Raw genomic sequence first — 24,358 nt, 5'->3', positions numbered from 1 at the left:
AATAAATAAATCTTAAAAAAAAAGAAAAAAGAAATAATACACAGCAAGATGACACAGCAGGTAAGGATGCTTGTTGCCCGCATGAGCACCTGAGTTCAATCTCTGTGATGGGGGTTACTGACTTCTGCAACTGTCCTCTGATTTCCACATACAGACAGAAGTAAATATGAATAAAAGATTTAAAGACTGCAGCAGCAAATTAATCCCGTATAATATCATTAGCTCTCCACCAGGTGGAGAAAGAAAAGCCTCCTTTGAGGGAAAACAAGGTCAGAATATTCCACTGAGGTACGAAGAATTTCGGGGTTGAGAGAATTTAGAAGCCAGTGCACGTGACACAACAAAGTTAGGAATCCTGTTACCAGCTTGATGAGACGTCATCCAGTGTTCATTCCTGGGGGGCCGGCTGGAGAGACGGCTCAGAGGGCAAGAGCACTGGCTGTTTTTCCAGAGGTTTTTAGTTCAGTTCCCAGCAACCACATGGTGGCTTACAGCCATCTGTAATAAGATCTGGTTACCCCTTCTGGCCTTCAGGGGTACATGCAGGCAGAACACTGTATACATAATTAATAAATAAATCTTTGAAAAAAGGAAAACCTACTGGGGTTAGGAATATATTCCCCTACCCATTCTCAGCTGCCAGTTTAGGACATCGCCACATCACCTATTCCCTTCAGTTTCCTCAGTAAAGAGTTTAATATCTTCTTCACAAAGCATTGATCAATAAAAGGAGACAGATATGAAAACTGTTTAATCCAGGGGCTACAGAGATGGCTCAGAGGTTAAGAGCACTGGCTGACTTCAAGAGGTCCCGAGTTTAATTCCCAGCATCTCACAGACATCTGTAATGGGATCTGGTGTCTTCTTCTGGCCTGCAGGAGTACATGCAGACAGAATACTGTATACATAAAAAATAAATCTTTTTAAAAAATGATTTATTTATTTTTACTGTATGTGAATTGGTATTTTGCGAGGTGTCAGGTCCCCTGGAGGTAGAGTTATCAGCGGTTGTCTGCTGCCATGTGGGTGCTGGGAAGTGAACCCAGGTCCTCTGGAGGAACCACCAGTGCTCTTAACCGCTGATTCATCTCTCCAGCCCCTAAATAAATCAATCTTTAAAACAAAAAAGAAAATTGATCAATCCAATCACACAGGACTGTGATGTTAGTCTTATTTACAGTTTCTTTTATAGCACAGCTATTTCATGGCTGGGTTGTCATCTCTCGGTATTGTTTTAGCAACATTCCTAGGTTAAATCTTAGTGGTCACATAAAATGTGCTTTTTTTCTTTCCTTGATATTTTTACAGATATCTGATTACAGTTGAAGGAATTTATAAAAAAAATTTGTTCTATTGTTGAGCTGAGAAGCTGGGGTGAGTCATCCGTGTGAATCTCAAGAACTGTTTAGATGGAATGAGTGGGCCAAAGATGATTTTCAATTCAGTATGTGAAGCTGTGTCCGAAGATGGAATGATTATTTGGGAAAGATAGTGTACTATGACGCTGGTGATTTCATTAGCACAGGAAGGGAGTGTGTGTGTGTCCTTTCTGCAAGACATTTGAATGAACCCGAACGGTGCTATTCCCTGCCATTCAACAGGCAATTTGAAAGGTCATCTGTCGCTATGAATGACTGGTCGAATGTGGATACTATTAAAGATAGCCAAGCTGCTTCCCTTGACCACCTAGGCAGGTAGGGACTAACTTCGGTCTTGTCTTCTCAGAGTTGGCCGCAAGATGGTGCTGGGGAGCTCGCATGCCACTGACGGGACGCTCCTGGTTCACCTGCCCAACAGAGACTACAACTCCCGGGGTGCCCTGGGAAGGGAGGCGGGGGGCCCTGGGGGGAGGGACGCGAGGGCGGACCTTCCGGGTGTGTGTTTCCGGCGCCGGCGGCCGGCGACGGTGTGAGAGCGGTAAGATGGCGGCCGCAGCGGTGGTGGAGTTCCAGAGAGCTCAGTCCCTACTCAGCACCGACCGGGAGGCCTCCATCGACATCCTCCACTCCATCGGTAAAGGTCCTCGCGCCGTTCCCGCGGCCCCGCCGGCCTGGCACGGCCTGTGTCGGTCGGAGGCGGCGGCGAGGGGCCGGGTTAGCCGGCTATGGTGCTGCTGACTCACTGTGTGTGAGGGGGGCCGGGCCGGGGGCGCAGGCCGCTCGGGGTCCCCGGAAGCCCCATGGCTTCCAGTCGGGCGGGAAGCCCCGAGGCAGCCCGCGCGTCCACCCGCTGGCTGCTGACTCACGGTGGGCGCATCGCGGCGTGGAGAGAGGGCCGGGCCGGGATCACTACCCCTTAGGGTCCCGGGTTGTGGCCCGCACGAGCTGGCCCGCGGCTGAGAGCCTCTGGCTGGTTACACACGGGTCGCAGAGTGCGTTGAGTGACCTGGGCGACAGCCGCACAGGACTGGCTTTTCCCGCCGTTGTTATCAGCACAGGTTGCTCCGGGTGGGAGCGCGAGCGCTTCTCTCGGAGTTTTCTTCCGCGGGACGCCGGGCACTGCTGCTCACCCCCATTCCCTGACAGCAGCAAACGAGGGCCTTTTTGGGGGTGGGAAGTTGAGGGGTGCCACACACCTCAGACTGGCATTTGGGGGAGCTGGCCAAGGCGGTCCTCTGTCCGGTGTAGACTGTGAGGAGGCGAAGTGTCGGGGTGGGACCGCCGGGACAGAGGAGGTGACTAATTCTCCCCAGTAGGGGTTGAAGTTAGTTCAGAGTTTGCTGTCTGTTGTTCAGGGAACTCTTTGGAACCGGCCGGCCGCACTTTGCCGGAGGAAAAGAAAATTTTAACATCGTAGTGTGATTGTCAACTGAGGGCAACAGGAAAGTTGAAATAGGAGCCTTCCGCCTCTCGCTCTCTACTGGGATTCAAGTGTGAACAGAAATAAACGGACAATGGCAGAGAAGGCTTTTTACTTTTTCCTCAGTCCTGGAGAGTTCGGGTAGGGCATGAACTCCTTGTGCTAATGTGATCGGTGCAGTGTAGCCCGGGAAGATTGGGATTAGCTCAACAAGTAGTGAGTGCAGGTGGGTGTAGGACTCCCAGGATGTTGATGCTGGTGTTGACTTAGTCTGCCGAGTTTCAGTTATCAAGACTTGCACAGAGAAAGGACAAGAGCTTGATGTCTTTATCTTTGGGGTACTAGAAAAGGAGCGGAAATGGTGATCACAGTGCATTTTGAAGGAATAATGATCGCGTGCCTTTTGAAGTTTTGATCCCGAGTCAGCCGTAGAACAGAGTGCCAGAGTCATCGGACTATTGCTCCATAGGTGTTTTTATGTGAACACAGTTCATATTTAGAACTGATCTGAGGAGCGTGAGTTTGAACTTTTTTTGTGCTTTGTGCTTAGTTCATTTGCCTTTGAGAAAGTAGAAATTACTGATAAACGTTGCATTAGAGTATTTCTTAGTTGTTTACTTCACTAAAGGACAGTCCCCAGCAGGCTTCCCTGTTAGAGCAGGCTTGAGTCATGATGAGTGACAGCCTTACTTTTCCCAGACTCCATCATGAAGTATCAAAGTCTTGGTTTTTGTCAAGTCATGATGGTTTATAAGAGCAGTGGTAACTAGCCATGGTCACCAGAATAAGCACTGCAGGCTGTGGAGAGGCTGTTTGAGGTTCGGGTGGCTGAATAATTATTAACAGTTGAAAGTGGGACAGACAGAAAGTTATTTTAACAGGACCTCAATCCATTATGAGGCAGCAGTCTCTCCTAAGTGTAACTACTGAGTGTCACATCAAGGCTTGGTAGGGAATTGTCTAGAATTGCTTTATAGAATTGTTTATTCCTAATAACATTCTTTTTTTTAAAATATTTATTTATTTATTATGCATACAATATTCTGTCTGTGTGTACGTCTGCAGGCCAGAAGAGGGCACCAGACCTCATTACAGATGGTTGGGAGCCACCATGTGGTTGCCGGGAATTGAACTCAGGACCTCTGGAAGAGCAGACACTGCTCTTAACCACTGAGCCATCTCTCCAGCCCCCTCCTAATAACATTCTTTAGTTGAAGCTTTTATAGACTTAAAAGTTTGTTGAAAGACTTGGTTATAGTCATCAATAACTTTATAATTTGATTTTAGTTTATGGTAGGTAAATGCACAGGCATTTTCCTAAAAAATATCTTCATACAACATAGTGTCTAGCATGGGGGTCATCACCATAACTGGGAAGAATTTGCTTTAGTTTTACTTTTAACGAGTACAGCAGCAGAAATTTTAGTATCTGGGTGAGATGAATTCTAGGGGATTGATAAAAAGGCCCACTTAAAGAGAAGACCCCCCCCCAGATGAGGTTTTGCTGTAACTTTGGAGCCTGTCTTGGAACTAGCTCTTGTAGACCAGGCTGGCCTTGAACTCATAGAGATCCTCTTGTCTCTACTTTCTGAGTGCTGGGTTTAAAAGTGTGCACCACCACTGCCCAGCAGAGTATTTTTTTTTTTTTTTGGTTTTTTCGAGACAGGGTTTCTCTGTGATTTTGGAGCCTGTCCTGGAACTAGCTCTTGTAGACCAGGCTGGTCTCGAACTCACAGAGATCCGCCTGCCTCTGCCTCCCGAGTGCTGGGATTAAAGGCGTGCGCCACCACCGCCCGGCCCAGAGTATTTTTTTTATTCTTACTATGAGGCATGTTCTATAGATACTTGGACATTTTACCTTTTTAAGCCCTTATTTCTTTGGTGGTTTCATTTGGGATTTATTATTTTATATGTATGCATATTTTGTCTCCATATCATACACATACCTGGTGCCTCTAGAGGTCAGAAAAGGCCATCAGATCCCCTAGAACTGGAGTTACAGATGGTTGTGAGCCACTGTGTGGGAGCTGGGATATGAACCCTGGTCCTCTGGAAGAACAGTCAGTGCTTTTAACCACTGAGTCGTAGCTTTGGTAGTTTCATTTGGGAAATAGGGTAGAGTTAATAATAGCTCTTTTAAGGATGAATTTTCCCCTTCTTTTTTTTTTTTTTTTGGTTTTTCGAGACAGGGTTTCTCTGTAGCTTTGGTGCCTGTCCTGGAACTAGCTCTTGTAGACCAGGCTGGCCTCGAACTCCCAGAGATCCGCCTGCCTCTGCCTCCCGAATGCTGGGATTAAAGGCGTGCGCCACCACCGCCCGGCTCCCTTCATTTTTTTTTAAATCATATTTTAAGAGTTCATTTACTTTTCTCAGTGAAACGTGACATTCAAGAAAATGATGAGGAGGCAGTCCAGGTCAAAGAGCAGAGCATCCTTGAACTGGGGTCTCTCCTGGCGAAGACTGGACAAGCTGCTGGTAAGTCTTCAAAACAGATTGTACCTATAATGCTTTTGTCTGAAACATCAGGTGGAGTTTCCCTCCGAACACCAGACTGTACCTAACACCCAGTTCATTTATTTTCCTAACAACTTGTTGTTCTTCAATTTTGTAACAGAAAAGTGTAGAATTTGCTCTACAGGTGAGGGAAAGTTCTGTTTTTGTTGGAATGTAGTGATCTGTGATTTGTTTCTTATTTTTGAATTATCATTGTATTTCTTTACATGTGGGCAGGAGCAGTCTTCAGCAATTTCATTGACTAGCTCTGGTATATTTAAAGAGAGTTCTTTATTTGAAAATAGGGCTTGGATTGTATCTAAGTGACTCACTTTTTCTGATGTAGAATGAGTAAGGCATAAAGTAGTGCCTTCCTAAGACTTCTTCCTTGGTACTGGGGACTTTTGCACTTTGTTATTCAGGTGTGCTAGTGGTAATTGAACCATTGGCTGGCTGGACTTAAGGTGATAGTCCTGTTGACTAGAAAGGACCTGTGATCAGTAAAATGGTAATAATATTATAAGTGTGCTTAAACTTAAATGGGTAATTTTTGTCTCTTTAAAGTGAACTTAGAGGGTCTGGAGAGATGGCTCAGGAGTTGTGAATATTTATTGCTCTTGTAGGGGATCTGGACCAGCACCCACGTGGCGTCTCATAATAATCTGTAACTACAGTCTTAGGGGATCTGATGCCCTTGTCTGACCTCTGAGGGCACCAGGCATGCTCATGGTAACAGATGTACATTCATATGCGTAGTATAAATCATAAAAGAAGTTAAGTTGAATTTAGAATTACTTGATTAGAACGAAGTGGGTTCTGGGAAGTCACTTCATTTGTTACTTTCTTTCAGTTTATGTAGTAAGCTCAGAGTGGTGTATCCAGATAGTATAATAAAATTTCTTGAGCTTGTAAATAAAGATCTGTAATTAATGATAATTTGTCTTTCTAATTACTGGCTCAATCAGTAAAAAGTTAAGAAAAGATGTGAATGGTGCATACCTGTTATCTTAACACCTTGGAGAAGAGGCAGCTAATTTCTGTGAGTTTGAGATCAACTCAATCTACATAGTGAGTTCTAGGACAATCAGGACTATATAGTGAAATCCTGTCTCAAAAAAAAAAAAAAAGAAAAAGAAATCAAACCCTAACAAAACCATACAGTGAATGTTTCTCAATAATTTCTCTCTAGTGAGGTTTCTGAAACCCCATTTCCTGCTTGTCTTCTTCAGTCTTCCCTCTCTAATGTGATATAGTGTCTTCAAAAGCTCTTCTGTCCACTTACTGTTTCCTAAGACAGTTTGATCTTTATGGGTCGATATTCACAGAGCAGAAATCCTAAGGTCTTGGAGCCTCTTGTATTAATTTACCTATCTGTGCAATTAACTATATGATAAGACTTCTGTAGAATATTAGCTTTGAAAATATGTCTTTCCCCTTAATGTTCAGTTTTGTTTTATTGTGCATTTGATAATTACCTGGCACTATGCTAAGTACCCTACCTAAAAAGTTTAAGATAGGATTTCTGGTGGAAAATAGTACTTGGAGGCCAATGAATAAGATAAGGTCTGATGTATAGTAGTAATTGAAAGTAATTCTGAGCATTAGCAAACAAGATGCCTAAGTTCAGGGTCTGTGGAAATTTTCTCCCAGGACTTGATAAAAAGATCTGCTGAGTCTGTTAGGTTCTAAGAAGGAGATTCTGATCCTAATTCCCATGATACTGGGAGTATGATTTTTATGAAATTAAAGGAATATACAAACATGGAAAGAAACTAAATGTGTATAAGAATGAACACTCAATAGTAATAGACTAAAATAGAAAATGAGATTAAAAACAGATAGTTCAGATCATGTGTTCCTCTGTTGAGGTAAGAATAGTATTTAGAGAAAATAATGCTAGCAGATGCTAGAGATAAAGGCAGACACCTTAGCTCATGTCTCACTTCTGCCTTTTCTAGGAAGGAAAATGGTTTTCAAACAGAAAAGATAAAATAACATCAGAGAATTAAAGATAAGGTAGGTGAGAGAAGAGAGAACACATGGTCTTTATAAGTTTCTTTCTTTTGGCTCTGACAGTTTTTGTCTGTTGGCATCAAAGGAGTATTAGCAGATAGAAGTGCAGAGAAATTATGAGGACGAAGTATATGAACACAGAGAGTAGGCAAATGTTATTCCACGTTTCAGAAAGGTAATGAGAAGGCTAGATTAAACTATTCCAAGCTGTTGGGTGATGGTGGCATATGCCAGGCAGGTGAATCTCTGAGTTTGAGGCCAGCTTGGTCTGCAGAAGATCAAGTTCCAGGACAGCCAAGGCTGTTACAGAGAGAAGCCTTGTCTTGAAAATCCTTCCCCCCTCCCCCCAAAAAGATTGGAATAAGCTGCTTTCTGAACATATTAGTTACTAAAACATAAAAGAATGAATATTGTTCAGACTACTTAGAATAAACTCTCACAAACTACGGATGTAGATTGTAGTGGAAAACTTGCCAGCCAGGTGCCCCCCTCGACCTCTACATGCGTATACACAAGTCATGCTTGTATAGAATAATTATAATTTGCATAAATTTAAACAAGCAAGCTGGGCATGGTTGTGCACATCTTTAGTCCTAGCACTCAGGAGGCGGAGGTAGGAGGATCTCTGAGTTTGAGGCCAGCCTGGTCTACAGAGTTCCAGGACAGCTAGCAGCCAGGATTGTCACGCAGAGAAACCCTGCCTTGAGCAAATAAACAAACAACAACAAAAACAAAAGAAAAAGAAAAAAATAAGGTTTTGTGTGTGTTTGTCTATCTTACTCTTTTTCATGTCTGTTTTATTCTTTTGAGACAGAGTATCTCTCTGTAGTCTAGGCTATTTCAAAGTCATTGTGTAGATTTTGCCAGTGGTTCCAGAGCTTTCACTTATTGTTGTGGGAAGGTGCAGGGTGAAGCAGAACTGTTCAGCTCATGCTGGACCGGAAGCAGAGAGAAAGGGCACAAGAAAGGTTATTTTTTTCTTTTTTCTTCTGAGACAGGTTTCTCTGTAGCTTTGGAGCTCTGTCTTGTAACCAGGCTGGCTTAGAACTCAGAGATCCGCCTGCCTCTGCCTCCCAAGTGCTGGGATTAAAGGCATGCGCCATCAACGCCTGGCTACAAGAAGAAATTTGATGAGAGAAAAATTAGTGTCAACTGGAGTTAGTATGGAAGACTCAATAGTTCCTTAGCTGGGCCTCCAAAGGCTACATAGAATTTAGGTCGATTAGAGAGACATCTCAGATGAGCCTCTGGCATGAAGGCAGCTTGAGAGCAGGCTTAAAATGAGTGTATGAGCATAAGCGAGGGTGGAATAGAAAGAAGTTTCAGACATTGGAAGTCAAAGCTCAGTCCTGGGGAGTGAGGAGTGCACTTTATTCTTCTGTGTAGCTTACCCTTAGCACATACATCCTGTAGTTTGGTGCACCCTCTGAATTGAGGTAGATGAGGGTTTCAAGGACGCTGAATTTGAGTTCTCAGGAGGCCAAAGTTTGCTTGCCCTGAATTAGAGTTCCCAGGAGAATGAGTGTACAATTAGAGGATATTAAAGAGACGCTGGCACTAAGGTAACTTCAGCCTACATTCCCAAAATACTTCTTGTTTAGTTAAAGCATTGACTAGGACTGGAAGGTGGTGCTACCATGCCCAGCTTAAAGATTTATGTTTATTGTTTTTAATTATGCTTACGTGAAACTGCATAAGCACAAACGTCCTTGAAGGTCAAAGATCAGAGGACTCAAGATGCTCCTAGAGCTAGAGTTACAAGTGGTTGTAAGCCTCTCAATATGGGTGTTGTTGGGAATCAGACCTGGGTCTTCTGCAAGAGTAACAAGTATTCTTTCCTGAGCCCTCTTTTCAGGAAGCAGAGGCAGGTAGCTCTCTGTGTGTTCAAGGCCAAACTGCTATACAAATTGAGTTCCAAGACAGCTAAGGCAGTTACACAAACCCTGCCTTGAAAAACAAACTCTAGACCCAGTACTTGGGAGGCAGAGAAGGAGGATCAGGACAGCCAGCCAGGACTGTTACAGAGAAACCTTGTCTTAACCCCCCCCCCCAACAAAAAAAACCAAAAAAAAAAAGGAAAAAGATAACCAAATCTTTTTTAAAAAGCACTGTCTAATTTTTTTTTTTTTTTTTGAGACAGGGTTTCTCTGTGGTTTTGGAGCCTGTCCTGGAACTAGCTCTTGTAGACCAGGCTGGTCTCGAACTCACAGAGATCTGCCTGCCTCAGCCTCCCGAGTGCTGGGATTAAAGGCGTGTGCCACCACTGCCCGGCTCCACTGTCTAATTTTTAAGACTTAACAAGTCCTTCTCTACTGCTACTAAAGTCACTCCCTTAGGTTTCTTGAACTGCCCTCTTGTAAAAGGAGAAGAAAACTTTATGATGGACTGCTTTTTAAGCCATTGCTTAAGATAGACTTTGGAAATTAATGAAGAATATCTTTTTTAAAGATTTATTTTGTTGGACTCTAGCATCCAAACACGTAGAAGGAGTCGCCCCCAGAGACCATCTCACACACCACAGCCAATGCAAAAGCATGAGGATTTTAATTCTGTCATGACAGGGTCCCCCAGCATTCGGGAAGCCGAGGGAACTCGAATAGTGGGTACAGTCTACTTTTAAAGGGGCCATAGAAGCAAGGGGGGTTGTTCTTTGACTATTCTGATTGGCTTATTTGAAAGGGCTATTACCAATAATTGACTGGAGAGCTGTTGCCAGATCAGATGAGGTAAGAGGTCATTTTGACCCCGTTTCCCAGGGGACTGAATCAAAACATACGTATATGGGTAATTGTTCAGGAACTGAGTATGTGAGTGTAGCTGTTAGGTCCTTGGTTCCCAGGGGAGGAGGGGAAGCACTATGGCACAGAGGCTGAGAGGATTCAGAATTGTCAAAAATGGCTTCAGGATTGTCTTAAATAAAGTCTTACAATTTATGGCCGGGCAGTGGTGGCGTACTCGGGAGGCAGAGGCAGGTGGATCTCTGTTAGTTTGAGGCCAGCCTGGTCTACAAGAGCTAGTTCCAGGATAGGCTACAAAGCTACAGAGAAACCCTGTCTCGAAAAACCAAAATAAATGAATGAATGAATGAATGAATGAAAGATTTATTTATTATGAAATAATACATTGTTCTACCTGCAGGCCAGAAGAGGGCGCCAGATCTCATGGATGGTTGAGAGCCACCATGTGGTTGCTGGAAATTGAGCTCAGGACCTCTGGAAGAACAACCAGTATTTTTAACCACTGAGCCATCTCTCCAGCCCCTAATAAGGAATTTTTAAAGTGTATAATGAAACTTTTAAGGACAAGACACCCTGACCTCATTGTGCCAAGGAAGTGTTAGTGCTGAAATGCTACACAGGGAACTTTTAAGCGGGAGAGGGGCCTGGAACTGGAAACCTCTGTCTTAGGGAAGCTGCCAGAGCATGGATTGGGAGATAAAAACATTACCCTTGTGACTTGACTTTATATTTGCTGGTTTGAGCAGGTGATTTTTGTCATGGTGGGCAGTTGCACAGCATATTTCATGTTCTATCAACTGTTCTGTGAGGACAGAGTGTTTTACTTTGTATCTTTGATTAAATGAGACATAGATGGGAGTTTCCCATGAATGATCCAGTGAATACAACTTTGGTATTCTGTTACTGCTGTGATTTAAAAGTTGCCTTTTTTTTTTTTTTTTTCCTTTCGAGACATAGTGTCTCTGTGTAGTGGTGTAGTGTTGGCTGTTCTGGAACTCACAGAGCTCTGCCTACCTCTGCCTCTCAAGTACTGGGATTAAAAGTGTTAGCCATTACTGCCTGACTTAAATTTTTTTTTTTTTTTTTGAGACACGGTCTCACACTGTAGCCCAGGTTGACTTTGAATTTATTATGAGGCTGACCTTAGAGTCCAGGTAATTCATCTGCCTCAGCCTCCCAAGTGCTAGGACTGTAGATGTGATCCACCACACCTGGTTTTGCTGGAAATTGTTAAGACTTGTAATGGGTTTCATTAGACTGAAACCAGGAATTTTTTTTTTTTTATTAAAGTGGCTCAGTTTTTTTTTTTTATAAGAGTTTTTTTCAAACATTTGTTTATTAATGTATTTGTCTATATGTTGGAGGGTATATGCATGCCATGTTCTTGTTGGAACTTAACAGACATTTGGTCCCAGTGGGCCATCAATCTTGACAAGTACCTTCACCCCAGGCTTAGTTGTTTTAAATGACCATTTTGTTTCTAATTTAAAAATTTTTCATTTTATGTTCCGAATTGCTGCCCACACAGAGCTTGGAGGACTCCTGAAGTATGTACGACCTTTCTTGAATTCCATCAGTAAGGCTAAAGCAGCTCGTCTGGTTCGATCTCTTCTTGATTTGTTTCTTGATATGGAAGCAGCTACAGGGCAGGAGGTAAGTTATAATAATGACAGGAAGTAGATAATATGATAAAAGTGTGTTTCAGTGAAAGATGCCTACTTCACTGTGGTTCTGTGTGGAAGGGATAGCTGGGAGGACTTAGGACTTATCATGTCAGTTTCTCTTTGTTACAGGGCATTTGATACTTTGAGTCTGTTCCATGCTTTGCTTTGTAAGTGGAGATTGTCAGTGGTCCCTGGAATCCTCATTACATCAGGGTCACAAACTGATTCTTGTCTTTGAGGTATTGTATTGCCACACCTTTGTAATGTTTTCTGTGTCTGTGGTACTTTTCATCTGTGTCACAAAGTTTCTTATGAGCACAATTAAGCCTTGTGGCATTCTTTCTTGTCGTTTTTTGTGTGGCTTATGTGCCTTTATTAAGGGTGACCATCCATCTGTTGTGTTTCATGTGTTGGGAAGTGACTGATGTTTCTATACATGTTACTTACAGGTTTAAATTGGACTTTGAGCTTTTCAAAGTAGATCTTTTCTGGAATTCTAGTGTTTATAGTAGTACTGTAGCCAATGGGGATATAGTTGGAAAAACGCATTAATACTTTCATGAGTCTTCTATTTTAAAAGGGGAAGTAGATAATATATAATGTGTATGGTAATATGTAAAGCCAGGGGCTGGAATTGCCAGTTGGTTGTGTGTCTAATTGTCTCCTGTATCTTAGGTGGGCAGGCAGGTAAAGACAAAAGTTCATAGTAGTATATTGGTTGGAATGAGGGATTTCAAAAATTGAGGATACATGGATCCCACTTTGGAATTATATTTTGTTAATTCTGGTTTTTTTGCTTTGATGATGCTCTTTTTATTTTTTAGATTTATTTATTTTACGTGTATCAGTATGTTGTCTGCATGTGTGTTTGCATACCACATGTATATCTGATACCCTTGGAGGGATAGAAGAGGGCATTGGATACCCTGGAACTAGTGTTATGGATGGTAATAAAGCACCATGTGAGTGCTGGGAACTGAACTCAGGTCCTCTTGAAGAACAGTAAGTGCTCATAACCACTGAGCCATCTCTTCAGCCCCACTCTGATGATTCTTTGAAGCCAATCTATAAGCTTCATTTGTAGAGCAGTCTTCAAATTTACTTGTTTCTGGTTTATGACAGTAGGTCAAAATAGATAATATTTAGATAAATGCTTTTGAATCAAAGTATTTAGATATTTTGGTGAATGAAAGAAAACATACTTTTTAGAAATGTTGATCTTATCAAGTCCTCAATTGTTTTCTAAACTGTTCTTTGTATTCATGAATTCTTTTGTTTAAATTAGAATGCCTTAAAAACAGGTTGACCAATCAGTGTTGGCTTCCAAACTAATAAATGCTCCTTTGAACTTTTCATATTAAAATTTTTTTAGACCATTTCTTTGCTCACTGAGGTCATTAGATTTGTTCCTCCCTTTAACAGCGTTGACTGGGTAGAACCGGTTTAGTTCACTCTTTTACTCCTTTTCTTCTTCAATTTATTTATTTATTTATTTATTTATTTATTTATTATGTATACAATATTCTGTCTGTGTATGTGCCTACAGGCCAGAAGAGGGCACCAGACCCCATTACAGATGGTTGTGAGCCACCATGTGGTTGCTGGGAATTGAACTCAGGACCTTTGGAAGAGCAGGCAATGCTCTTAACCGCTAAGCCATCTCTCCAGCCCCTCTTCTTCATTTTTTTGAGACAGTCTCACTTATATAGCCTTGGTCAGCCTGGAGCTCACTGTGCAGATTACCATATTGGTCTGGAATTCAGAGAGATCTGCCTGCCCCTGCCTCTGGAGTGCTAGGATCAAAGGTGCTCACCAATGTGCCCTTAATTCTCAGTCCTTTGTGGAAGTCTCCCCAGCTTATAATTTGGTGCCCTTTTTTATTTGATCAGTGGGACTTTTGTTATATGGCTCCATGTCTGGGTAGGCTCTCTCTTAACTGTGTTTATACATTGTAATTGTTTGTTTTCTCCAACTAATCACCGTTTTTCCTTTTCTTAGAGTAAAAGGAAGTTCTCAGACAAGTTGTTCTTTTAGAAAATTAGTTAAATAATTAATTTGTCCTTTCTTAGAGATGTCTCACTATAGCCTGGCTGGTCTGGAACTTGCTATGTAGACCAGCCTGGTCTTACAACCATAGAGATACTCCTGTATCTGCTTTCCAAGTGCTAGAATTAAAGGTGTACTCCTTGTACATTTGGCTCATTTGTCTTTTTGAGTCAGGATCTCATAGCTCAAGCTGATTTGGAACTTGAAACTTGAAATCCTTTTGTAGCTTTCTAAATCTTGGGATTGCAGGCGTGCACTACTATGACTGCATGTTTTTTTCATGTTTGTAACTTTAATGTTTAATAAAGTGTTTTTTTGACAATTAGCAATTTAGCTTTTATCAAAAAAAATCCCAAGTCTCATTCCATTGATTGGAGTTTTTTTGATAGTTTTTGTGGGTTATAGGTTATTTGCTATTAATAAAATTCCACTTTGTGTGTGTATATGTATGTGTACCTATGCCCTGTTGATGCATGTGTGTGGGTCGGAGGACACAACCTGGGTTACAGGCATGTACCACCACACTTGACTTCATACCTTCTGTCTATATAAATTCTCTCTCTCTCAGTTCTGTCTAACCTCTTCCTGCCTAGCTATTGGCCATTCAATTCTTTATTAAACCAATCAGAGGGCACCTTGGCAAAGATATATCTTCACAGTGTAAACAAATATTCTGAAACATTGATTTCTGCCCACCTTTTGTTTTGTTTTTTTGAGACATAGAATTTGTCCTGGAACTTACTCTGTAGACCAGACTGGCTTTGAACTCAGAGCCATCTGCTTCTGCCTAGTGCTGGGATCAAAGGTGTGTACCACTACCACCTGGCTTTATATTAGTTTTTCTTTTTAGCTACTTAGGTTGTTTTTTTTTTTTTAAATCTAGTTTGTTTTTTGGATTTTTTTTTTTTTTTGATACTGTCTTACTGTATATAGACTGCTAGCCTTGAACTCAGAGATGTGCTGAGATTAAAGGTTTGCAATACCACTATCCGGCTTATTTTCAAAGGTATTTTACCAAATAGTATTCTGAGAATTTTGTATCTCTTCTGCCTCTGCTTGATCCTTCAGGTGCTCTCCACTGTCAGCTGTAGGTAATTCATGGTTTTCTGGAGTATAGTACACTACAGCAACTTCATCCTCCCTGTTCTGGATGCTGTTGAGTGCTTGGTTTGCTGAGGTTGTCTACCTCTCATGCTATGCATTTTCCTTCTGTAATCCATCTCAAGTTCACTTTCTTGAACATTTTTTCCTGTTAATACTGGTGTGATCTTAACTTTTTCAGTGACCCACATTATATTTTTGTGTGTTATATTTATTATTATTTTACCTTATATGACAATTATGCATTTGCCTTATCTTCTTTAATACAGTCTTAGTCAGGGGAATTATTCTATATCTTGTGGTAACTCAAGGCTTTCTTCATTACCAATATATTTTGAATACTTAAAAACAATTTTTTTTAGATTTATTTTATGTGTATAGATGTCTTGCCTGTATGTGTGTATGTGTGTGTATATATATGTGTGTGTGTGTGCATTATGTGTGTCCAGTGCCAGAAGAAGTTATAAGAGAATATTGGATCACTGGAACTGGAGATTAGAGGATGTTGTGAGCTCCCATGTAGGTGCTCAGTACCGAACCCACGTTCTCTGCAAGAGCTGCCAGTGCTCTTAATAGCTGAGCTGTCTCTTTAGCGCCTAGAGTAGTTTGTCTTAAAGGAATTACATATTTAGTACTTGAAGGAGTATACAGTCAGGTCTTGTGTGCTCAGAAAGTACCTTCTTGAATTAATATCTGTGTTTTTTTTTAAATATTTATTTATTATGCATACAATATTCTGTCTGTGTGTATGTCTGCAGGCCAGAAGAGGGCACTAGACCTCCTTACAGATGGTTGTGAACCACCATGTGGTTGCCGGGAATTGAACTCAGGACGTTTGGAAGAGCAGGCAATGCTCTTAACCACTGAGCCATCTCTCCAGCCCCCCCCCTTTATTTTTAACTCATTGATTTTATATGTATGGATGTTTTGTGTACCTGTGCACCAGGTGCAGTGCCCTCAGAAGCCAGAAGAGGTTGTCAGATTCGTGGGGACTAGGTAGAGTTAGACAGTTGTGAGTCCCATGTGGGTACTGGAGATTGAACCTGGGTCCTCTAGAAGAGCAGACAGTGCTCTTTATCACTGAGCCATCTCTAGATTTAATGGATATATGAGCATATCTCACTTTTCCTTTTGTCTGGGTGACTGAAAAGTTTTTGTTGTGGGGAAATTGATGCAGTGTTTATTCTTGCCTTTTTAAAGTTTTCTGGGTGATGTGAAAAGACGAAGAAGGCAGGCATAGATGGGTCATAGTTATAGTAGTCTTTTTTTTTTTTCTCTTCTTGAGACAGGGTTTCTCTGAATAGCTCTGGCTGTCCTGGAACTCGCTCTGTAGACCAGGCTGGCCTGCCTCTGCCTCCCAAGTGTTGGGATTAAAGGCGTGCACCACCATGCAACAGCTGTAATAGTATTGAGGCCTGTGGCAAAGTTGGAGTTTAAAACTATTGTTAAAAGAGCTAGACTTGTTAAAGAGCTTTTCATCAAGAATATGAGGGGGAAGAGGGACAAGATGGCTCACTGGGTAAAGATGTTTGCTGCCAAGCTTGATGACCTGAGTTTGATCCTTGGTATCTACCTGGTGGATGGAAACACTAAATCACTCAGACAAAATAACTATGTAGCAAGCTCCAAGACCTTTTAAATTTTTGCCTGGGACTAGCGCTGGTTTTATAATTATCATTATAGATAAAGCAAACCATATGCTCTAATTGAAAATAGATTTCAAGGAGGGGTGGTCGTGGCACACGCCTTTAATCCCAACACTTGGGAGGTAGAGGCAGGTGGAGCTCTGTGAATTTGAGGCCATCCTGATCTATAGAGTGAGTTCCAGGACAGCCAGGACTTACACAGAGAAACCCTGTCTCAAGAAACCAAAACCAAACCAAAACAAAACAAAAAGCCAAGACAAAACAAAAAAATCAACAAGAAAAAGAAAATAGATTTCAAATTCATTTGTAAAAGCAAAGAAACATTCTTGTTTTAGCGGAGTGTCAATAGTGATCTTAACTGAAGTCTTGATTAAGGCAGAAAGAACTCTGGAGGTAGGGAAAATTCTGGTCCTAGTAGCCGATACATGATTTTGTGAAAATCACTTGTCTCTTTTAGTGGTATTTTGCTTATTATTATTATTTTAATTTTATGTGCATTTGTGTTTTGCCTTTATGTATGTCTGTCTGTGTGAGGGTGTCAGATCCCTTGGAACTGGAGTCACATGTAGTTGTGAGCTGCTTTGTGGGTGCTGGGAATTAAACGTAGGACATCTGGAAGAGCAGCCAGTGCTTTCAACCACTGAGTCATCTCTAGCCCCTCAGATATTTATTGCAGTACTGCATTTATAATTTCTCAGCATTCATTTTGTGAATTTGAAAAGTATTCCAGGTAAAACTGATGGACATTTCTTAGCCTCACAAGTCACATGTGACTTAAGATTATTAAATTTTCCTTGTTAAAAATATTCAACAAAATATTTCAGTTTGCCTGGTCTATAGAGTGAGTTCCAGCAAAGCCAGGTTTCTTTATAAGAAACCCTGTTTCAAAAAAAAACAAAAACAAAACAAAAACCCAAAAATTACACACAAACACACACACACCATGTATATATTACTTATATTGTAACTATATATAACATTATATATACTACACACTATATATATATATACTATACACTATGTACATACACACATATATACATACCCATATCCTTCCTGTCTGTCTGTCTGTCTGTCTGTCTATCTATCTATCTATCTATCTATCTCTATCTTCAGTTCACCCCTATCTATCTATCTATCTATCTATCTATCTATCTATATTCAGTTCACTCATATCATGAATATATCTTGAGTTTGGCTTTTCAGAACACAACACAAACTCTAAGGTTGTGATTGATTTGATTTGCTTTTAGTTCAGTTTTTCTTCTGTTTTACCATTGTTTGAAGTCTATTGTGCTTAGCATTAAAAATTAGATAGCCACCAGGGGGCTTCATTGAGGAGTTAGGAAGGTTTCGGCTTCAGTGAGGAGTGAGGAAGGTTTCATTGATCTCATTGTAGTGAATTGTCTTAATGTTATTTTTGTTTGCTTAATGAGCTTGTCAATCCTTTTTTTTTTTTTTTTTTTTTTTTTTTTTTTGGTTTTTCGAGACAGGGTTTCTCTGTGGCTTTGGAGCCTGTCCTGGAACTAGCTCTGTAGACCAGGCTGGTCTCAAACTCACAGAGATCCGCCTGCCTCTGCCTCCCGAGTGCTGGGATTAAAGGCGTGCGCCACCATCGCCCGGCTGTCAATCCTTTCATGTTAGATTATTTCCTTCAGTTTTCTTCCCTTACAGCATGTCTCAGGAGAACTTTGCATTTATATAAGAATCCATTGCATTAGCAGTTCTCCAGAAAGTTCAGTTTTCTTTTCATTGCCTTGTATTCTTTAATCCTGAATAGAGCAACCTTAATAAAAACAAAAACAAAAACTTAACTCCTGGAAGCCATAGAAAAGCTACAGTCTGTCAAAGCTAGGATGTTTTGGGTACCCAAAGGCATGTACTGTCTCACATAGAATGCTATATTTTGTTACTTTGTATATCTTACTACTGTTTGGGTGCCAGACAGCTTGGGATTCAGAGCTCTTTTAAATGTGTTAGGCAATTCTATGCTCTTCTCTTTTACAGTATCTATTTTTCCTGTATGAATGATAATAAATTGGCTAGTTGTGTTTAATGATTAAGAGCAAGCTAGATGTTTTGAGCCTTACCGCTAACTTTAAGGAACAAGACTTTTTGTTGTTTTCCAGACAGGGTTTTTCAGTATAACAACTCTGGCTGTTTTGGAACTCTGTTTGTAGACCAGGCTGGCCTCAAACTCAGAGATTCTCCTGCCGTTTCTTCCGAGTACTGAGATTAAAGGTGTGCAATATTACTGCCTGGCAGGAACAAGGCTTTTTTGTGCTTGGAATTTCACCTCTTTTTTACTAGCATAGTCATAGTATTTTATTTTACTCTTTTCAACTATTCAGGAAGAGATTTGTACTTTAAAGATACCTATGATGCCAAAAAAAAAAAAAAAAAAAGGTATTCCAGGGCTATATAAGGTAGAAGAGAAAGCTTTTTTTTAAAGGCAGGGTTTTTCTACATATCCCTGGCTGTCATGGAACTCACTATGTAGATCAAGCTGGCTGGCCTGGAACTCATAGGGGATCTTCCTGCCTCTTCCTCCCAAGTTTTGGGACTAAAAGTGTGCATGTACCACCGTGCTGGGCCAAAGAAAAAATTTTAAGAGCCAAGTTGATTCTTTATCATAGTATAACCATTAAATGTTGAGATATGGTGGGCAAGTATACTACAGACCAGCTCTTAAAAAGAAATATGGGGCTAGAGAGATGGCTGCTCTTCCAGAGGTCCTGAGTTCAGTTCTCACAACCATCTTTAGTGGGGGTCTGATACCCTCTCCTTGCATAAAGGCATACATACAGATAGAGCACTTACACACAAAAACAAACAAATAATTAAATCGTAAAAAGATATTGAAGTATGGTAGGCCAGCATACTATACATGCTAAATAGAGCAAAATGTGGATTCAGAAAGGAGGGAGCTAAAGGCTTAGTGCTTCCAATGTAGTTAGTTGGAAGGAGGTAAGGACGTCATGTTACATGTATTTGGAAGAAGGCGAGGACATCATGTTACATGTATTATTTTCTTCCAGGTCGAGCTATGTTTAGAGTGCATCGAATGGGCCAAATCAGAGAAAAGAACTTTCTTACGCCAAGCATTGGAGGTAGGTGCCTGCCTTAGCATTGACTGGAGATATGCAGCTTTAGATAGATAAGCTGTGAGTATACGTACCATCCTGACAGAGCATCTTGAGTAGCTCAGTATCACCCTGTCACCTGAATATTGTTGATAGTGCTTCTAGTTACGGAAATGTCCCTGGTAGAAGTATTTATTTTTTTTAAAACATGACAACATCTTATTCTAGAGCTCAGCATGGCTTCAGACTTTTGGCAAACTTCTTGTCTCAGTTTCCTAAATTCTGGGATTATAGGTGTTAGCCACTGTGCCTGGATCTAAATTTTTCTTTTTTTTTCCTTTGAGACAGGGTTTCTCTGTGTAGCCTTGGCTGTCCTGGAATTTGTTCTGTAGACCTGTCTGGCCAAGAACTCAGAGATCTGTCTGTCTTTGTACCAACACACCTGGCTAAATTTTTCTTTTAAACTATTTTTATTTCTTTTTGAACTTTTGAGACACTTTGGCTGGTTGAGTGTAGAAAATAAGCTGCAGTATGGTATAGTATAGTTAATGGTCATTTGGCCACAATAAGAAATAGGACTGGGATGTAATCTACTTGTTATGTCCCACCTTGTTATCAGAACATGTATATTCAACAGTTATCGTTCTGTGACTGTCATTCGTTAATTTCTTTCTGTGGATTTCCTCCTATTTCCTTCAGTCAATGCCTTTTCTCTTTCCTAGGCAAGGTTGGTGTCTTTGTATTTTGATACTAAGAGGTACCAGGAAGCATTGCATCTGGGTAAGTAAACTGGTAGAAATTAATAAGGCATCTAATTTAAGATAACTAAACAAGTTTATTCCAAACTCGGTTATTATTGTTAATAATCATATTTTACTTGTGTCTAAAAAGCATTTCAGGTAGTTAACATTCATAAAATCTGTCACAGTAAAGTTCTATTTCAAAGTTTTGAAAAACTAGCATGGTGGCGCATGCCTTTAATTCCAGCACTCGGGAGAGGCAGGTGGATCTCTGTGAGTTCGAGGCCAGCCTGGTCTACAAAGAGAGTTCCAGAAAGCCAGAACTGTTAAACAGAGATACCGAGTCTCGATAAACAAACAAATAAAAAACCCAACCAGCCAACCAACCCCCCCCCCCAAAAAAAAATCAGAAATACTGGGGTGGAAGTTAGCTCGGTGCTAGAGCAGCTCTGGGTATAAAGTTCTGGGAAGCCAGCTGGGGCTAATTTTACAAAACAGACATCAGTTTTAAGCTTTAAATTTAGAGCAGTAAGAGCCTTACCACTGAAATAGTAGCTGAGATTTCTTTTTTAGTCTCTTTATTTTATATAAAATACCTTACCAAATTTCAGATTTAATTTTTTTGTGATTACTACATTTTAATCTATTTGGTTTTTCTTTTTTTTTATTAATTATTTTTTTGGCGGGTGGGGGTTTTGAGACGGGGTTTCTCTGTAGCTGTTGAGTCAGAGTCTCTCTGTGTGTCCTTGGTATCTTGGATCTTGCTCTGTAGACCAAGCTGGTGTTGTTTTTAAACAAAATCTCAATTGTTTGATTTTTATCAGTAAAGACTTGGGAGTCAAGTCAATCTTGGCGTGAAAGCCTGCTAGTTCAGTGTGGCAGGAAAGCACCCAGCTCACCTTCCTCTTCTGCTGTTCTCCCAGAAAGAGACCAAAAGAATGTCCCTTTCTTCTCCTTCCTGTGTGTCTCTCTTTCTCCTTTTGTCCTCCTGACTCCCTCTTACTCTCTATGGTTTTTTTCTTAATAATCCTATGTTCACTTCTGTCAAATGATTGCTTGCTCCCTTTCTTGAGCTATGGTTGACTTTATTTAATCCTGTTTACAATAAGCAGAAAGCTCTTAGATTAAAGGGTTAAAGTTGTGCTAGGGCTGAGCCACACTACAACTAGAAACAGGTTTTTCCAGTAAATAATGCAATCTTGGGGTTAACAGTATGATCAAATATCCTGCAGTAGGCTGGTTTTGAACTCCACCTGCCTCTGCCTCCCCAGCACTGGGATTAAAAGTGTGGGTCACCATGCCTCGAATTTTACATTGTTCTAGTCTCTAGGGGTTGAACTCAGGATCCCAAGTTTGTGTGGCAAACACTTTATGGACTGAGTGAGCTCCCCAACCCCCAAAATTCACCTTCCAAAGTTATATGTATACTTCAGTAATTTTTTTCCTAGAAATGTATTCACTAAGTTGTGCAGTGACCATCCCTAATTTCAGAACATTTCCATCACTTCAGAAAGAAGCCATCAGCTGTCACTATTCATGAATTCTTCATTCTTCACCCCATTTCCCAAGCCATAGACATTACTGTTTGCTTTTTGTACATATCTTCCTGTTTAGGGCAGTTCATATGAATGGAGTCATATAATATGTGGTCATCTTCTGCTTAGCATAATTATTCTCAGTATTCACCAATGTTGTCACATGTGTCAGTTGCTAAGTAAGTAATAAGTTGTCCTTTGGATGGATTGTGTGTGTGTGCGCACGCGTGCGTTCACATACATGAGTGTATATGCATATGTGTGGAGGCCAGTGATTGATGCAGGGTGTCTTCCTCAATCATTCATTGTCCTTCTTAGTTTCGAGATTAAGGGTCTTTCGGTCTTTCACTGAATATGGTATTGGGTGGATTAGCTAGACTTGAGGGCCACTGAATTACAGGAGTCCTTTTACGTCTTTCCAGTAACCTTTTACTTGGGTGCTGGAGCTCTAAACTCATGTTTGTGTAGAAGCACTTCACCAACTGAGCAGTCTCCCCAGCCCATGGCTGTAGCTTATTCATTGCTTGACAGACTTGTATTCTTTCCCTTTTTGTTTCTAGAATACTGTTTTGTTACTAGAACCTGTTTTTGTTTCAAATTCTGGCCTATATAAGTGGGCTTACTGGGTCAAGTAATAGCTATAGTTTTTTGAAGAGCAACCAAACTGTTTCCCAAGTGGCAGAAACATCTTCATCAATACTATCTTTTACTATAGTTTTCCGTTTTTAAATAATTTACTTTTATTTTTTGTGTATTAGTAATTTGCCTGCATGTATGTCTGTGTAAGGGTATTGGATCTCCTGGAGTTGAAGTTACACAGATATTCTGAGCCACCATGTGGGTACTGGGAATGGAACCTGGGTCCTCTGGAAGAACAGCCTTATAAGATGGCTTTGAGCCATCTCTCCAGCCCTTATAGTTTTCTTAATGTATATAAAGTAGGATTTCCTTATATGTGTGTGTGTGTGTTTTGTTTGTTTGTTTTGGTTTGGTTTCGCAAGACAGGGTTTCTCTGTAGCTCACACAGATGCCATACACATATACTCACTCAAATAGATAAACCAATAAATAAATGTGAAAACTTATGAGTAAAAAACTAAGGGAAAACACATTGCTTTGGGAATTCCCTGTTTCTGCCTACTGAGTCCTGTGATTATAGATGTGAGTTGACATGCCTGATGAGTTTTTTCATTTTATTGATGGTATTTTTTTTGGCGGGGGGGGGGGGTTGAGATAGGGTTTGGAGCCTGTCCTGGAACTAGCTCTTGTAGACCAGGCTGGTCTCAAACTCACAGAGATCCGCCTGCCTCTGCCTCCCGAGTGCTGGGATTAAAGGTGTATGCCACCACCGCCAGGCTATTGATGGTATTTTTTAAAGTAAGTTCTGTGCCAGCAAATGGCTCAGCAGGTAGAGGTGTTTGCATGCAGGCCCGAGGACCATGCGGTGGCAGGTGAGAACTGACTCCCAGGAGTTGTCTTCTGACTTCCACATGCTTGCTGTGCCACTACCGGGCTTGGGCCTGTGCATGTGTGCACAGCAAATAAAGTGTCCTTAAATTATAATAATATCCTATTTATCTATTCCACTTTCTTTTGTTTCTGCTTTTCAAGTGCTGGGTTTAAAGTTGTGCACCACCACACCTGGCTCTGTTTTAGAGGATTTATAGTTGATCGATCTCTCTCTCTCTTTCCTCTTTCTCTCCTTCCTTCTTTCCTTCTTTCCTTTCCTTCCCTTCCTTCCTTCCTTCCTTCCTTTTCTTTTCTTTTATCTCTCTCTCTCTCTCTCTCTCTCTCTCTCTTATCTGCCTTTCTGTCTGTCTGTCTCTGTCTCTCTGTAGCCCATGTTGGTCTGGAGTTAATTATATAGCCTAGTCTGGCTTCTTGCTCATACTCCTGTTTTAGCCTCCTAAGTGTTAACAGTGACAGGCATGCACCACAAAGTTTTAGTTCTTCTATTTATGCCTTTTATCCATCTGAAGTTAATTTTTTTAAAAAGATTTATTTATTTATTATGTATACAACATTCTGCCTCGATGTATGCCTGCATGCCAGAGGAGGGTGCCAGATCTCATTACAGATAGTTGTGAGCCACCATGTGGTTGCTGGGAATTGAACTCAGGACCTCTGGAAGAGCAGCCTCTTAACCTCTGAGCCATCTCTCCAGCCCCCTGAAGTTAATTTTTGTACATGGTATAAATGATCTGTTATTCTCTTCTGAGATGGAGAAATAAGGTGTATTTGAAGAATATTGGCATATTATAAAAGTTCTCTCTTCCCCATGAGGTCTTGTACCCTGATTTCTTTTTATTTTAGCTAGTTAAGGCAGTTTCTCACCATGTAGCCCAATCACTTATTAACATTCTGTCACAACTCTCCAAGTTCTGAGATTGCAGCCGTGCCTTTACCATGCCTGCTTCCCATGTTTTTCAAAAAGTTACAGCCCTTTGATTGCTGGATAGGGGAGACTGTCACTGTAAATCTTAGGTGTGAGTGTATAGAA

The 24,358-nt window shown here is 41.0% G+C and overlaps 1 protein-coding gene across 1 annotated transcript in view; it reads left to right on the top strand.

Annotated features, from left to right (window-relative positions):
• The first annotated feature begins 1,886 nt into the window (after positions 1-1,886).
• Positions 1,887-24,358, top strand: part of Psmd11 (proteasome 26S subunit, non-ATPase 11) — a 37,582-nt gene continuing 15,110 nt past the window's right edge. Inside the window, exons 1-5 of the mRNA XM_041665067.1 lie at positions 1,887-2,013; positions 5,173-5,274; positions 11,572-11,696; positions 19,539-19,610; positions 20,306-20,363. Of these exons, the coding sequence (XP_041521001.1) occupies positions 1,923-2,013; positions 5,173-5,274; positions 11,572-11,696; positions 19,539-19,610; positions 20,306-20,363 (448 nt within the window). The 5' untranslated portion in view covers positions 1,887-1,922. The remainder of the gene's footprint in view (positions 2,014-5,172; positions 5,275-11,571; positions 11,697-19,538; positions 19,611-20,305; positions 20,364-24,358) is intronic.

The sequence above is a fragment of the Microtus oregoni genome, unplaced genomic scaffold, assembly GCF_018167655.1.
Source record: "Microtus oregoni isolate MIOR12 unplaced genomic scaffold, Mior012 000015F_ref0000493, whole genome shotgun sequence".
Classification (NCBI taxonomy): domain Eukaryota; kingdom Metazoa; phylum Chordata; class Mammalia; order Rodentia; family Cricetidae; genus Microtus; species Microtus oregoni.
Note: the sequence above shows the minus strand (reverse complement) of the source record. Positions and strands in the feature narration are given on the sequence as shown.